Below are 12,196 nucleotides of genomic sequence, written 5' to 3' on the forward strand. Positions count from 1 at the left end.
GAGCGCGGCGCGCGCTTCGGTACCGGCGGGGGCAGGTGCCGGCCGCTCCCGGCTGGCCCCGCCGGCTCTGCACCTCCGTCGAGTCTGCGCCGGCGCGGCCGGGCCCCCGACCCTGACCCCGGAGACGCGCCCCGTGGGAGCGGACGGGATGTCGTTTCTCCGGGAGCTGAAGGCTGCGGGGACCCGGTGAAGCGCGTTCCCTTCCTCCCGGGTGGGATGAGCGTCGCTCCGCAGCGGCCGCTGCCTGCGTCCCGGGGCCGCGCCGTGTCCGGGTCCGTCCCGTGTGAGACCCGCCTTGGTGCAGGCCGTGGGGCGGCTCTTGCGGGGGTGAGTGTCCGACCCCGCGGCGGAGCGACCTCCGGGCTGTGGTGTTCGGCCCGGGTCGCTCCGGAACCGGCGCGCGCGCCTGGAGCCGAAATGCTGCCGGAGCGCGGGGGCCCTCAGGGTGCGGTGCCGCGTGGGTCGGGGACAGCGCGCTAGGTCGGGCGGACTTCAGCAGGGTCACGGCGGTGCGGATCGTGGGGGAAGGAGCGGGCTCCGTGAGGGCACCGGGGAGCCGCCCGCGAGCGGCCGACCCCGGCGTCAGAACCGGCCCAGCGCTGGGAGCTTTACGCTGAGGGGCTTTCGGGAGGCTCCGACCCGCCCCGCCGGGACCGGCGTCTCCCTGGGGGGTGGGCCCGGCGGTTCCGGGAGGCGGACCTGGAGGAGCAGGCGTGGGACGGCTGGTGCCGGGTCTCCGGGGGCGCGGGGGACGAAGCGGAGCTTCCAGGTGCCGGGAAGAGTGCGGACGGCTCGGCCGCTGCGGGCGAGAAGCCCCAAGGGACAGAGGCGGGAGGGGGACAGGCGGCAGCGGGAGCGGGTCCTGCGGTGTCCGTGGTTCCTGGTCGGCCACAGCGTCACTGACGGTTCTGCGCTATCGCCGGGTCTGTGGACGGTTGGTCGGCGGCCGGGGGGCTGCGGACACCGGCAGGTGAGGCCGCTGGGGACGGGGATGCCGAGGCGGGCGAGGAACTCGAGGTGACCGGCTTCCAGAACGGGGAGCTGCCCGGGCTTCGTCCCTCCCGTCGGGACGCGGACGTGACCCATCAGGTGAAGACCCCGTGGGGACTTTAGTCCCAGAGTGTGACTCCTTTGCGGGTTTATAAGATGCCGTTAGGGTTACGCGGGGATAATTAGGATTTGGGTATTACTGAATCCTTCACGTAAAAGCGCGGTTTGCTGCTGCTCATACCACACAAGGAGGCGGAGGCTCTTTACTTGCTTTTTTTCTCATTGTGCTTGATTTTCTGCTTTTCCGTTTCCCATTTTGAAAAACCGCTCATTTTGATAACTTCCGGGACAGGTAGGAGCGCTGAAAGGAACAAAGCACTGTCTGTAAGATGTACTTCTGTAATCTCGTACCTTCGCAGACAGTATTAAAACATCTTCAACATCTATTTGAAAAATTTATGTAAACTGTCTTTAACATTTAATCATAGCGTTTTAATCACACAGCTCACGAGAGCCGGCAAGTGTGTTCGCAGCAGCTGCACCTGAGTACATTCCGTGCTTAAGATGGAATGGGATTTTCTCGTTACTTGAATATATAACGGATATTACTGTTTTTACTTCTTTTTAATAGTGTCTTCTATGTTTCTTATTTCAGATGCTAATGGAGGATCCGACTGCCACTTGTCTGTCTCCCCCAGTCTATGATATGATCTGTAAACTGGGCTTCGAAGTCAGAGAAAATTGGGATATCGATCGCATTGTAACCCAGAGGGGAGACGTGTGCTGGCCGACCATCACAGCCTGTGTGATGTATACACGGTCAGGTCTGTGTGCTCTCAGCTCCCCGAGCGCATGTCAGTGCTGGTCCGTTTAAAACGTCTTGACTCTAAAACCTTCCTTTCTGTCCATTGTTTCTCTTAGTTAGAACTTGTTATAACACGGACCTAGCTCAGCACAGGAGAAGGTCAGGTGACACGAGAGGGAGTGAGGCCAGAGGAGCACAGCAGAGAGATGGGAGTGCCGAGCCCAGGAAGCCCTGGGTGAGGAGGCGGCCGCGGGTGGCACAGTCTCACTCCAGGCCAACAGTCGATGGAAGAGAGAAGGAAGTCGGAGTGCTGGGAATTCTGGGAGGAAGGGACCCGCAGGATGTTCCACGGCTGTCTTAAATGATCCAGGCTTCATTGTTCATTGTTTAGAGCAGGGAAGTGGGTTGGGAAATTTAATAATAGAAAAATTTCAAATGAACATTCCCTGGCCCAGCAGTTTCATCCCAGGAATTTGTAAGATGGGCGCACTTGCAGGTGTAAAAGAGTCTACTCTTGGTGCTGATTATAAGCAAAAATTGGAGGAAAAAAAAAAAAAAACAACAAAACCCAGACATTGGAAACAGCCAAATGTACAGGGTCACTCCGACAGAGGCACACAAGAGAGCGTTATGCCGTAGTACGAAGGATTGAGAAGCCCATCGCTGAACCGTGTGGCTAAGTGAGAAAATGGGGGGGGGCTTATAATTGTTTTTGCTTGTGTATGTATAAATATTTCTAAACGTACCCAAGAAATTAGTAACTGTAGTTGCTATTGGAAGGAGAACTGGGTGGCCAGAAGGGAGACCTTCACCCGCTTTACACTTTTTGGGTGTGAACCGGGTGAATGTTGTTTCAAACTTACCAAAAAATTAAAACAAAAAATTCGTATGTTCTAAAATAACGTCATTGGAAATCTCATGGTCTAATAATGTCAAGTAAAAAAATCAGGTTAAAAGATTGTACAGTATAAACCTGATTTTTTTTTTTAAAGATTTTATTTATTTATTTGACAGACAGAGATCACAAGTAGGCAGAGAGGCAGACAGAGAGAGAGAGGAGGAAGCAGGCTCCCTGCTGAGCAGAGAGCCCGATGCGGGGCTCGATCCCAGGACCCTGGGATCATGACCTGAGCCGAAGGCAGAGGCTTTAACCCACTGAGCCACCCAGGCGCCCCTATAAACCTGATTTTGTATAAACTTACATACAAGTAAAGTGAAGAAGATATTTTGTCTTGACTAACCTTTGTGTATTTTCCAAACCCTGCTAATAGTGTAATTTTGTTTTATTGTCAGATGAGTGCTATGTAACTTACTCCCACAGTATCAGGGTAGCTTTATTATAGGCTCCTAGAAACCGGTTGTCGATTTCATGGAAACTTCCTGATTGAAGTACGTGTTCTCTGATGCTCTAGGCACTTTCGTCACCTAACACGGAGCTGTGGCCGAGCTGTGGCACTAACACTGGTTTTTTTACCCCCGCAGCCCAGAGTCTGGATTACCGGGGCAGCGTGCGGCTGCTGGGCCCTGTGTGTGAGGCCGTCCACTCACATTTGTTATCTCTGACCAAGGGACAGTTTGAGACCCGATACGCGCCGTGGCTGCAGTGGACAGCTTTTCCAGAGGTTTGGCTTGTGAACAACCTTTAGAAATACAAGACTTTGCAGAGTTTGCGTAGAGGCCCTGGTTACCTGCTCATCTTTCGTCTCCTCCATCTGCGAAGCCCACCACCTGTGAAAAGGCTGGAGGGTTTTGAGGGAAACTTGGACTATTATTCAGTAGCCATGGCCCAAGCTAAGAAACATCCTTGGAACCAAGGAAGGTTTGGGAGGCGTTATCCGTGGAGGGGGTTGGGGAGTAGCTGGGTATGCGGGTGTCAGTCCTGGGACACCGAGAATGGACCGCCCCAGGGAAAGAGCAAAGACCTCACGGGCAGACCGTAAGGCGTTCTTTAGATAGCGGACAGGGAAGCCAGGTGGTTTGTGGAGGGGAATCGCAGGGAGGAGGTGAGTGTGGGCCCAAGCCCAGACCTTGTTTGGGTCCCGCCATTGCACTTGGCACCTGTAATGAGCACAACAGCTCGGTGACTCTGGAGGGTCTTCCTCTAAAGTACTTCGGATTTCTTGATGTAGGTGGAAGGGTCGTTGCTTCTCCCCCTTGTAAGGCTCTTACCCGACAGGCTGAGCTGCCTCCGTTTATCGGCTTAGAACTAATCAAAATGGGAAAAAAGATTTAGATCAAAACAGCTGACTTTCCCATTTATAGTCCTGCCAGATTTACTGCTTTCAGTGAACATTTAAATGAAGGGGAAAAAATGTTCAGAACTCCTTAGATATTAAGCAGTTTTTGATTCTTTAGTTATTGTTACAGTTGAGTCTTGAACAATGCAGGGCTAGGGTGCCCAGCCCTTGTGCAGTGGCAGATCTGCACGTGACTCAGGACTCCCTCGGAACCGAACTGCTCTTAGCCTCCCTGACCGCAGGCCTTACTGATGATGCACATAGTCGGTCCACACGTATTCTGTGTGTTCTGTGCTCATTACTGTGTTCGTACAGTGAAGTCAGCTGGAGAGAAGCGACTAAGAAAATCATGAGGAAGAGAAAAATACACTTACAATACCACACTGTGTTTGTGGGGTCCAGACCCGTGTTCAGGGGTCAGCTGTGTATGTGTGTAGAAAATGTCTACTTGCACCAGAAAGGTCATGAAAATGTACCAGTTGAAACCTTTAGAAGTTTGAATTTCGTAGATGGGATTGAGCAATGTTTCCTGCTGATCACAGATTCTAACGTATGTCTTCCTCTGCACAGTTATTTCCTGAAATATTTGCTGCTTTGGAAAGCCTCCAGGGTCCCGCCATCTCTCTTGGCTTAATGAAACTGACGGCGTGTCTAGAACGGGCTTTGGGAGATGTAAGTGTGAGAACTTTCTTTCACTCAAGTATGCGAAAAACATAAAGCTCTTCCAGCTGTCCGCGGATTTCTTGATTTCAGTTACTGTTTCCCTATGAAAGGTAATCATTTGGCACAGGTGTTTGGTATTTTTCTTTTTGAATGATTATGAAATCAAAACATCGGTGTCTTTGTTGCTTTTCTCACTCATTTGTGCAAACAGTGGCTTTATGCGTGCGTGTCTCCGCGCGTCGACTGGCTGCTCGCCGCGCAGCTCGGACGCGCTCCTGTCTGCTCCGCAGGTGCTCGTCCTGCTCGGGAAGGACTGCCCCTTCCTTCTGCGAGACCTGCTTGCGTCTGAGGAGCTCGCTGCGGTCTTCGGGCGGCCTGTGGTGAGTTGTTCGCCTGAACCTGACAGGACAGCACAGAGCCGCTCGTGGTAGCTCGACCCGGGTTTCTCAGAAACGGATGCCTACGGGAAAGCGTTCGTGAGAGCTGTGGTTCGGGCGCATTCTCCTTTCCCACCGCCCCTTTCAGCATTGCGGCTTTCCCGCCGCAAGACACGTGTCTCTTTTCTTGAGTCTCCGTGTGCTCTACTAGCTTGTGGTGGGACGGCCGGGGGCCAGCCGGGGGAACAATTTGGACTCTGTTGCCTTCATTAATTATGCATTGATAATTATCATAATAACATTCCAGGATAAAATTTTAATCATTGAGGGAGTGATACTAAGGTTTTATCCTAAAGTATCCATTTATTTTAACCTGCAGGAATTTATGTCCTTTTGCGACTGCTCATACTTAGAGTGAAAAAATGCTAGACGTCAATTTAAAAACACGCAGAGCTGTTTACTTCGTCAGAACCTTCCTCGGGACACATGACTGAGGCTGTTTAATGAGTAAGCTTTGGTCCCGGTGCAGGAGAACGCCGGGATAGCGTCCTGCACAAAGCCCAGCCTTTGAGCCAGAATGACGCTTGAAATACTGCTGTCACGTGTTCCCAGCTAGACTCATTTTTGAATAAGAAATTCTTTTCAGTAAAGCCCTCCCACCTTACAGTGGTTCCTTGTCAGCTTAGAGAGCGCTGTGTTTCGGGGAGAGTACAGAGTGAAGCTCAAGTACAAGGTTCCTGTAGTACCCGGGGCTCTGACACATGTCCAGATGTTCCGACCTGCTGCTTGTCGCCTGCCTGGGTGCCGTTAGCCTCTCGCCGACCCGTAGCCACTCGCGGCCCCAGATCCTTCCACTCATGCGCAGGCTCGTGCGTTTCTCAGTGCGCAGGTGCTATGAGCCGTTCAAGTTAGTGGTAAGTTAAATTAATAAATAAAGCTAAAAGAGTACTTAAAAGCCCTTTTAAAAAGATGTTAGTTATTTATTTGACAGACAGAGATCACAAGCAGGCAGAGAGAGAGAGAGAGGAGGAAGCAGGCTCCCTGCCGAGCAGAGAGCCCGATGTGGGGCTCGATCCCAGGACCTGGGATCATGACCCGAGCCGAAGGCAGAGGCTGAACCCACTGAGCCACGCAGGTGCCCTTAGCTAAGAGAGTATTATTACGATTACTAGTAGTAGGCGTTACTATTCAAGTATTAAAAGTTGATGTGAGCGTGAAGAGTTTCTGGAGTTGCTTGGAGGGAGGGGCTGGTTGCCAAGGGTTCTGATGCCGACTTGGAACGCCTCTTTGTAGCTTCCGCTCTGGCTTGGCCTGCCGCTTGAGAGAGATTCAGGATTTCTGCATCTGTGTCCTCCTCTCACTCAGCAAGGGTCCTTCAGCGTCTGCGGACAGCTTTCCTTCCTTCCCCGCATCTTCTGGGGCCTCCCTCTTCCTTATCGTGTGACTTGGTTTTGAGTTCTCTTAGTCTCTGCATATCCTCCATCTTTCCCGAATCTGTTCCAAAGTGTGGTGCTCCACACCGAGAGTGAGCCCCCGGAGGTGCACGAGCCTTGCCGTCCAGTAGCCAGGATCCCCATCATTGGCGTCTTTGTCAGTGAAGGGACAGGAGCAGGTGACTGCTGAGCCTCCAGCCAGCGGCCAAGTAGGGGAGGCCTGGGCTCGGAGCATCCGTGGGCCAGCCGCTCCCCAGGGCCTGCCGTCTGTGGATTCTCTGTTCCCTGCTTTGTGATCTGTTCACCTCGTAGTAGGCACACGGGAGGTGCAGGATGAGAGCGGCCTAGCCTGGGACGGACCTTGTTCCCCTCGATGGCTCGTGGCCCCCAAGACCTCGCGTTTAGCTCTCCATGCGTGCATTCCTCGTCTGCACGGTGGGGTGAATGGTAGTGGCCTCCTCGTAGGTTATTCTGAGGAGGAAGGAGTAGCAGATACACAAAATGTGTTCGGCGTGTTGTGCGCCCAGAGACGTTGGAATGCTGCTCCTCCTCCTGCCAGTGCTGTAGCGCAGCCGGGGCGCCGGGTCTGTGGACGTTCTCCGCTGCTCCGTCGGTCTGTCCCGTGGTTCCTGACTTCGAGCTCTCCGGTAACCTGTTCTTAACCTGCTCAGATGGACGTGCTGAAGGTCTTCGTCGGATCCCCGTGTGGACTCAACTTGCGTAACGTGCTGTGGCACGGGTTTGCCTCCCCTCGCGAGATCCCCCCGAAGTACGTTGCTGCAAAAGTAATTTTCTCTGTCCTGTGAGACACTCGAGTTTGTCTTATCTTGAGTCTTACATCAGGGAAAGGTGTGGTTTGGGAACGATGAGCGTTTTGACGCAGGAACTTGGTGAGATCAGACTGAGGCCACTGGACACGTGGCGGGTGACAGGGTTGGGCCCCGCTGAATTCCAGCCCAGGGGCAGCTGTAGGCTGAGCCTCGCGGAGGTGACAAGAGCCACCGCCTGCTGGGGAGTGGGAGACCCCGAGGACTGTGCTCGTGAGCCTCCCAGCCCTCGCGTACCTGAATTCCCACCGGCAGGGGGAGTTTCCTGCCGTTGAACGGCGGTGTACTGTCTTAGTTTTAAACTTGCTCCTTTGAAAGGAAATCTCTGCGTGACCGTCTGTTTTTCTGACCGATCCTGTGCTGTTTTGCTCTAGGTACTGTTCAATGATGATGCTCTTGACCGCGGGGCTGGGCCAGCTGCTGAAGAGGTACTTGGAGCAAACGAGACGTGTGCTGGCGCACCGACCTCGCGTAGCTCTCCCACACCTGGAGGAGGCGGCTGTTTTCCCTGGCAAGTGCTGCGCCGCACGGTTTCCCTTGAAGAAAGGGGTAAAGTCAGGAAGCAGCGTGGGGACTTGACCCTTTAGGTAGACTCCGTGCTCTCCAGAGGCTGGAGAACGTGACGTTTCGAAGCTGCTTAAACTTCGTTACGTAAAACCTCACCTCTTCCCACCGCGCCCCTGGGTTGTGCTGGGGAGTCTGCGAGTCGTGGCTGCGTGAATCCATTAGTCGTGCCAGATGTGGTCCGTCCTGCAGGGGTGTGGACATCCAGACGCCTTGGGACCGTTTGGCAACGTACAGTCCCTTCTGCTTTGAGCTCTCCTACTTTTATGTGTGCCATCATGATGCCAAAGAGGCCAACAACCTAGGTGGTCTCCTCCTCTGTCCTCTTTGTTACCTTCTGTGACAAAGCCATTGACCAAATTAGTGGGTGCGGGGGACACGACCTTTCCGAGCCTCTTCCTTTCCCAGTGGGCAGCGGAGCCGTAGGAGCTGTGTGTCTGGTGTAAGTCATGGTAGGAGCAGCCCAGCTCGCTTGAGTCCCAGCAGGCTATGCCCATTTGTGCCTCGGACCCTTGGGTAGTCTGGTGACTGCCAATAATGTATACTTTTTAAGACTTTACTTCTTAGAGCAGTTTTTTGTTTGGAACAAAATGGATCCGCAGGGCCCCGTTGTGCGGGAGGAACCCGCACGGACGCGCCATCATCAGGCAGAGCCCGCAGTTCACCTCAGGGTTGGGTCTTGTTCCTCTGTCTTCTGGAGACGTGTCTTTCCTTGGCCAGCATGGTCAGCTGGTCAGCCCTGACGTCCTCCTCACAGCTGTGGCCTGAGTCACTAAAGAGGCGGTGGTGCATGTCCCTCTGCCCCCCGGGTGCCAGGCTCACCTAAGACTCTGGGTACCTGCCCTGCGCCCGCTCACGTCATGCTTCAGTGGGTGAGTGTGATGGTTACTTCACAGACGTTACGCCCGAGGTACTTGGCGTGTTAGAAGACGTGATGAGGAACTCCACCTTCATCCGGAAGGTCATGATGCCGTACTGGGAAGCTGCGTTCCTCAGCTTCCGGTCACACAGGTAAGTGACGAGGCTGGTCCCTCTCTGGGAGGGCTGCGCTTAAATACCTTCACAGCGTTGACTAAGGCCCTGCACGTCCGCCTTTTGGTGCAGTCGATACTGATAATCATCGTTTGGAATCAACTTTTCGATGTCAGGCGAGTTGTTACTATGACAGAACCGTGCGTCCCGTGTGAGAGAATCCTGCACGGAGGAGGAGGAAGTTCTGCTCTCTCCTGGGGAGCAACGTAGATGCCTGTGGGCGTCGTGAGGTCCACAGCCTTTGCCTCCCTTCGGGTTCCGCGGTCTGGACGTTCATTCGTACCTTGGAAACCCGCCCAAATGCTGGAATTGGAGTGTTTCTTACAAGTGGGAAGAACGGGCAGATCTCTGATGGTATCTTATCGTAGAGAGTCTTGGCGTGTTTCCTCTCACGTCAGAACAGTGGAAAATAGATTTAAACTCACGGTTTAAGGAGATGGTGACTCCGCGCTCTCGTGTTGGCGAGCTCTGCTGCCCCACCTTGCCCCGGCCACTCACTGGTAATGTCTGGAACAAGGACCGTTACTTGGGGTTGGTGCTGGTGTTTACTTTGGAAGCTTGCGGTTTGCCCATTTTCCTTCAATTTCACAGGTTTGCTGACTGTGCCGTGTTGTTACTGACGCAGCTGGAGGCGGGACTTAGGAGAGTTTTTGCCGCCGTTAACCAGTGTCCGAGAAGACTTCTGACCGCTGAGGTACACGTGCTGAGGGGGTTGCCGGAGGTTGTCGCTGTACTGAGTTTTCTCTGCTGAATTAGGTTTTTAATGCCTTGTTTTGTTTACTCTTTAATGGATTTTTAAGCTAAGAATATTCTTTGGAAGACTTAAGTGTCATTTTTTATGGCTTCCTGTTACGTTTTATAGGACATAAGTATCTGTGATTGTTTCTGATGGTTCTGTATTTCCACGTATCTCAAACTCGTCATAAAAATAGAAACCACGTGTTTCCTGTCTGTAGCCGTTACTGTCACATAGCCTGGGAGCCCCAGGAGGTGGCCCTGTTGAAGGACACCCCTTGCTCTGGGCCCAGAGCTGCCAGGGAGTCTAGGCGGAGCCTCTGGGCAGCCGTGTGCCGCGGGGCGCGTGGTCGGGGTGAGCAGCGGTGGCCGCCCTCCCTGGAACTCGTTACTTTCGCTTGGTCAGCTTCCACTTTCCACCCCTGTCCGGCGGCGTCCCTCAGAATTCCGTTCTCGGCCCTGTGCCCCCCGGATCTGCCGCTGGGAGATCTCACTCCCTCCCACGTCTTAGCCACCTCACTTGCATGGGCACAAGGACTGGAAAATAGTTTGAACCTAATGAAATGAAGGCCCGACGCACGCAGAGCTGTGGAGGCGCCAGAGCGGCGGCGGGACAGCCGATCAGAGCGTGAAAGGCCGCCGCCGCCCCGGCCTTCGCCGCCTCTGACTCCGCTCATCCAGTTCCCGAGTTAGGTCCCCAGTCGCCGGACGTTCTCAGACATTTTCAGGAGTTTTCCCCAGGTCTCAAACTACTTTATTTCTAAAAATCTCACTTTTCCTCCCACAAATTTGTTCTCCAGAGTTCCTGATTACCCTCGTCCACTCGGGCGCTGGGCCCCAGCCACCCACACCCCCTTGTGCTGTGTCCCCTTCGTCCACTCAGTGTCCAGCCCCACCTGCCCGCTCTCAGTGCTGGGCGTCCCCCAGCTCCTCTCCCAGCGATGAGTATCCCTACATCTCTTAAGGCCTCATTGCTTAAAACCGTAGCAGCTCCCCAACGCCTGCAGCACGCTCCGCACGTGTTGGGGGGGCGGCCGCGTGCCGGGGACCCCGTGTGGTCCCGCCTTCCTCCAATCAGTCTCCTTTTGGATTCCTCCAGCATCACTGAGACCCTTCGCTGGTTCCCGAAGGTCTGTCCGCAGGCTTTGCCCACTGTCCGCACTTGACCACTGGAGGCCACGTGAATGACCTCCCAGAGCCTCAACTCCATTGCGGCCACTTCTCTCCCCCTCATCCTGCTTTTCTCTTGGGGCACTTCTGCTCTGCCTCCGTGTGTGTTCGTGTGGGCTTCTGTGCAGGCCCATGAGAGTGCGGCACTCAGGTTTGTGTCGCCCAGTGCCCTCGCCTGGTGCTTTCTTGTCGGCCCCAGGCAGAGACCGGCAGTGCTGTGCAGCATCTGTCTCCCCGCAGAGAGAGCAGAGCCCCCGGCAGTCCCAGCTGTCCCTCGCATGTGCTTGGGATGACTTCACGGTGGCATAAACAGACTCGGTTACTTGCGCGCTATTTGACCACACAAGTAAGTGGCATGACTTTCTACCACAGTCTCTTAGACTGTAGGCCCGGCTCTTGTTCAGGATGAGCGTGGCATCAGTTCATTCATAAGGCGACACACACGTGCAGACGCTCTGCGCACCAGGCTGTGAAGTGCTGTGCCCATGGGTACTGTTGGCTGAGTGCTTCCAGCCGGAGCTTTCCGAGGTCAGTGGAAGGTCGGAGGAGGAGTAAGACTGTGACTTTAGGGGCGCCTGGGTGGCTCAGTGGGTTAAAGCCTCTGCCTTCGGCTCAGGTCGTGATCTCAGGGTCCTGGGATCGAGTCCCGCATCGGGCTCTCTGCTCAGCAGGGAGCCTGCTTCCCCCTCTCTCTGTCTGCCTCTCTGCCTCCCTGTGATCTCTGTCTGTCAAATAAATAAAGTGTTTAAAAATAATAATAATAATAAATAAATGAGACCCCGTGACTTTAAGAAGCTTATGTATGAGGGTGAGAGATAGGGCTTTTCCATCAGTTCCTTAACATAAGGTAGAAGTTAATGCACGCGGTTTACGGAGGTCCGTGAGAAGCTCAGTATTTAGTAGGCAGTCGGCTGTTCAGAGCGCGGGAAGGCTCCAGGGTCAGCCGTAGAGGCTTGGGGGCTAAAGATACAGGCCTCACAGTATCTTACGTCGCAGCAGGTGGTGACGGGAATTTAACGTTAAATTGAAAACATGTTAGTAAGCATGAGTAAACAAGACACTGTTTTGAGAGCTGGCGTCCACGGAATGCTGGCTTCGTCAGTGTGTGTACGATCTTGCTGCATTCCCCAGCAGCTGGTCGAGACGGGCACTGCTCATGTCCCGTTTGCAGAGAAACCTGGGGGGGTGCCCGGGGTCTCACCTCCGGGGAGCTTGGAAGCCGGGAATGGGTGTTGAGGCAGCCGGCTCCGAGCCTGTGTCTGTAGGTGGGACTGATTACACGAGGAAGCGTGCAGGACGGGCCCTTTGTGGGAGAGCGTGTCCAGCCGTGCTCACTTGCACGCACCTGTGTGTGTGTGTGAGT

General features: G+C 54.3%; 1 protein-coding gene across 11 annotated transcripts in view; it reads left to right on the top strand.

Annotated features, from left to right (window-relative positions):
- Nucleotides 1-190: 190 nt before the first annotated feature.
- ERMARD (ER membrane associated RNA degradation) overlaps nucleotides 191-12,196 on the top strand; it is a 22,143-nt gene continuing 10,137 nt past the window's right edge. For 7 of the 11 annotated variants that reach the window (XR_007127971.1, XM_047732486.1, XM_047732488.1 and 4 more), the window contains exons 1-9: nucleotides 196-327; nucleotides 1,646-1,844; nucleotides 3,278-3,417; nucleotides 4,603-4,704; nucleotides 4,986-5,075; nucleotides 7,177-7,274; nucleotides 7,707-7,843; nucleotides 8,793-8,907; nucleotides 9,520-9,622. Coding sequence is in view for 10 of the 11 variants with exons in the window: in XM_047732486.1 (XP_047588442.1) it covers nucleotides 217-327; nucleotides 1,646-1,844; nucleotides 3,278-3,417; nucleotides 4,603-4,704; nucleotides 4,986-5,075; nucleotides 7,177-7,274; nucleotides 7,707-7,843; nucleotides 8,793-8,907; nucleotides 9,520-9,622 (1,095 nt within the window). In the remaining variant the exon portion in view is untranslated. The other 4 variants (XM_047732490.1, XM_047732492.1, XM_047732487.1 and 1 more) reach the window with 4 other exon arrangements.

This window comes from Lutra lutra, chromosome 6, assembly GCF_902655055.1.
Source record: "Lutra lutra chromosome 6, mLutLut1.2, whole genome shotgun sequence".
NCBI lineage: Eukaryota > Metazoa > Chordata > Mammalia > Carnivora > Mustelidae > Lutra > Lutra lutra.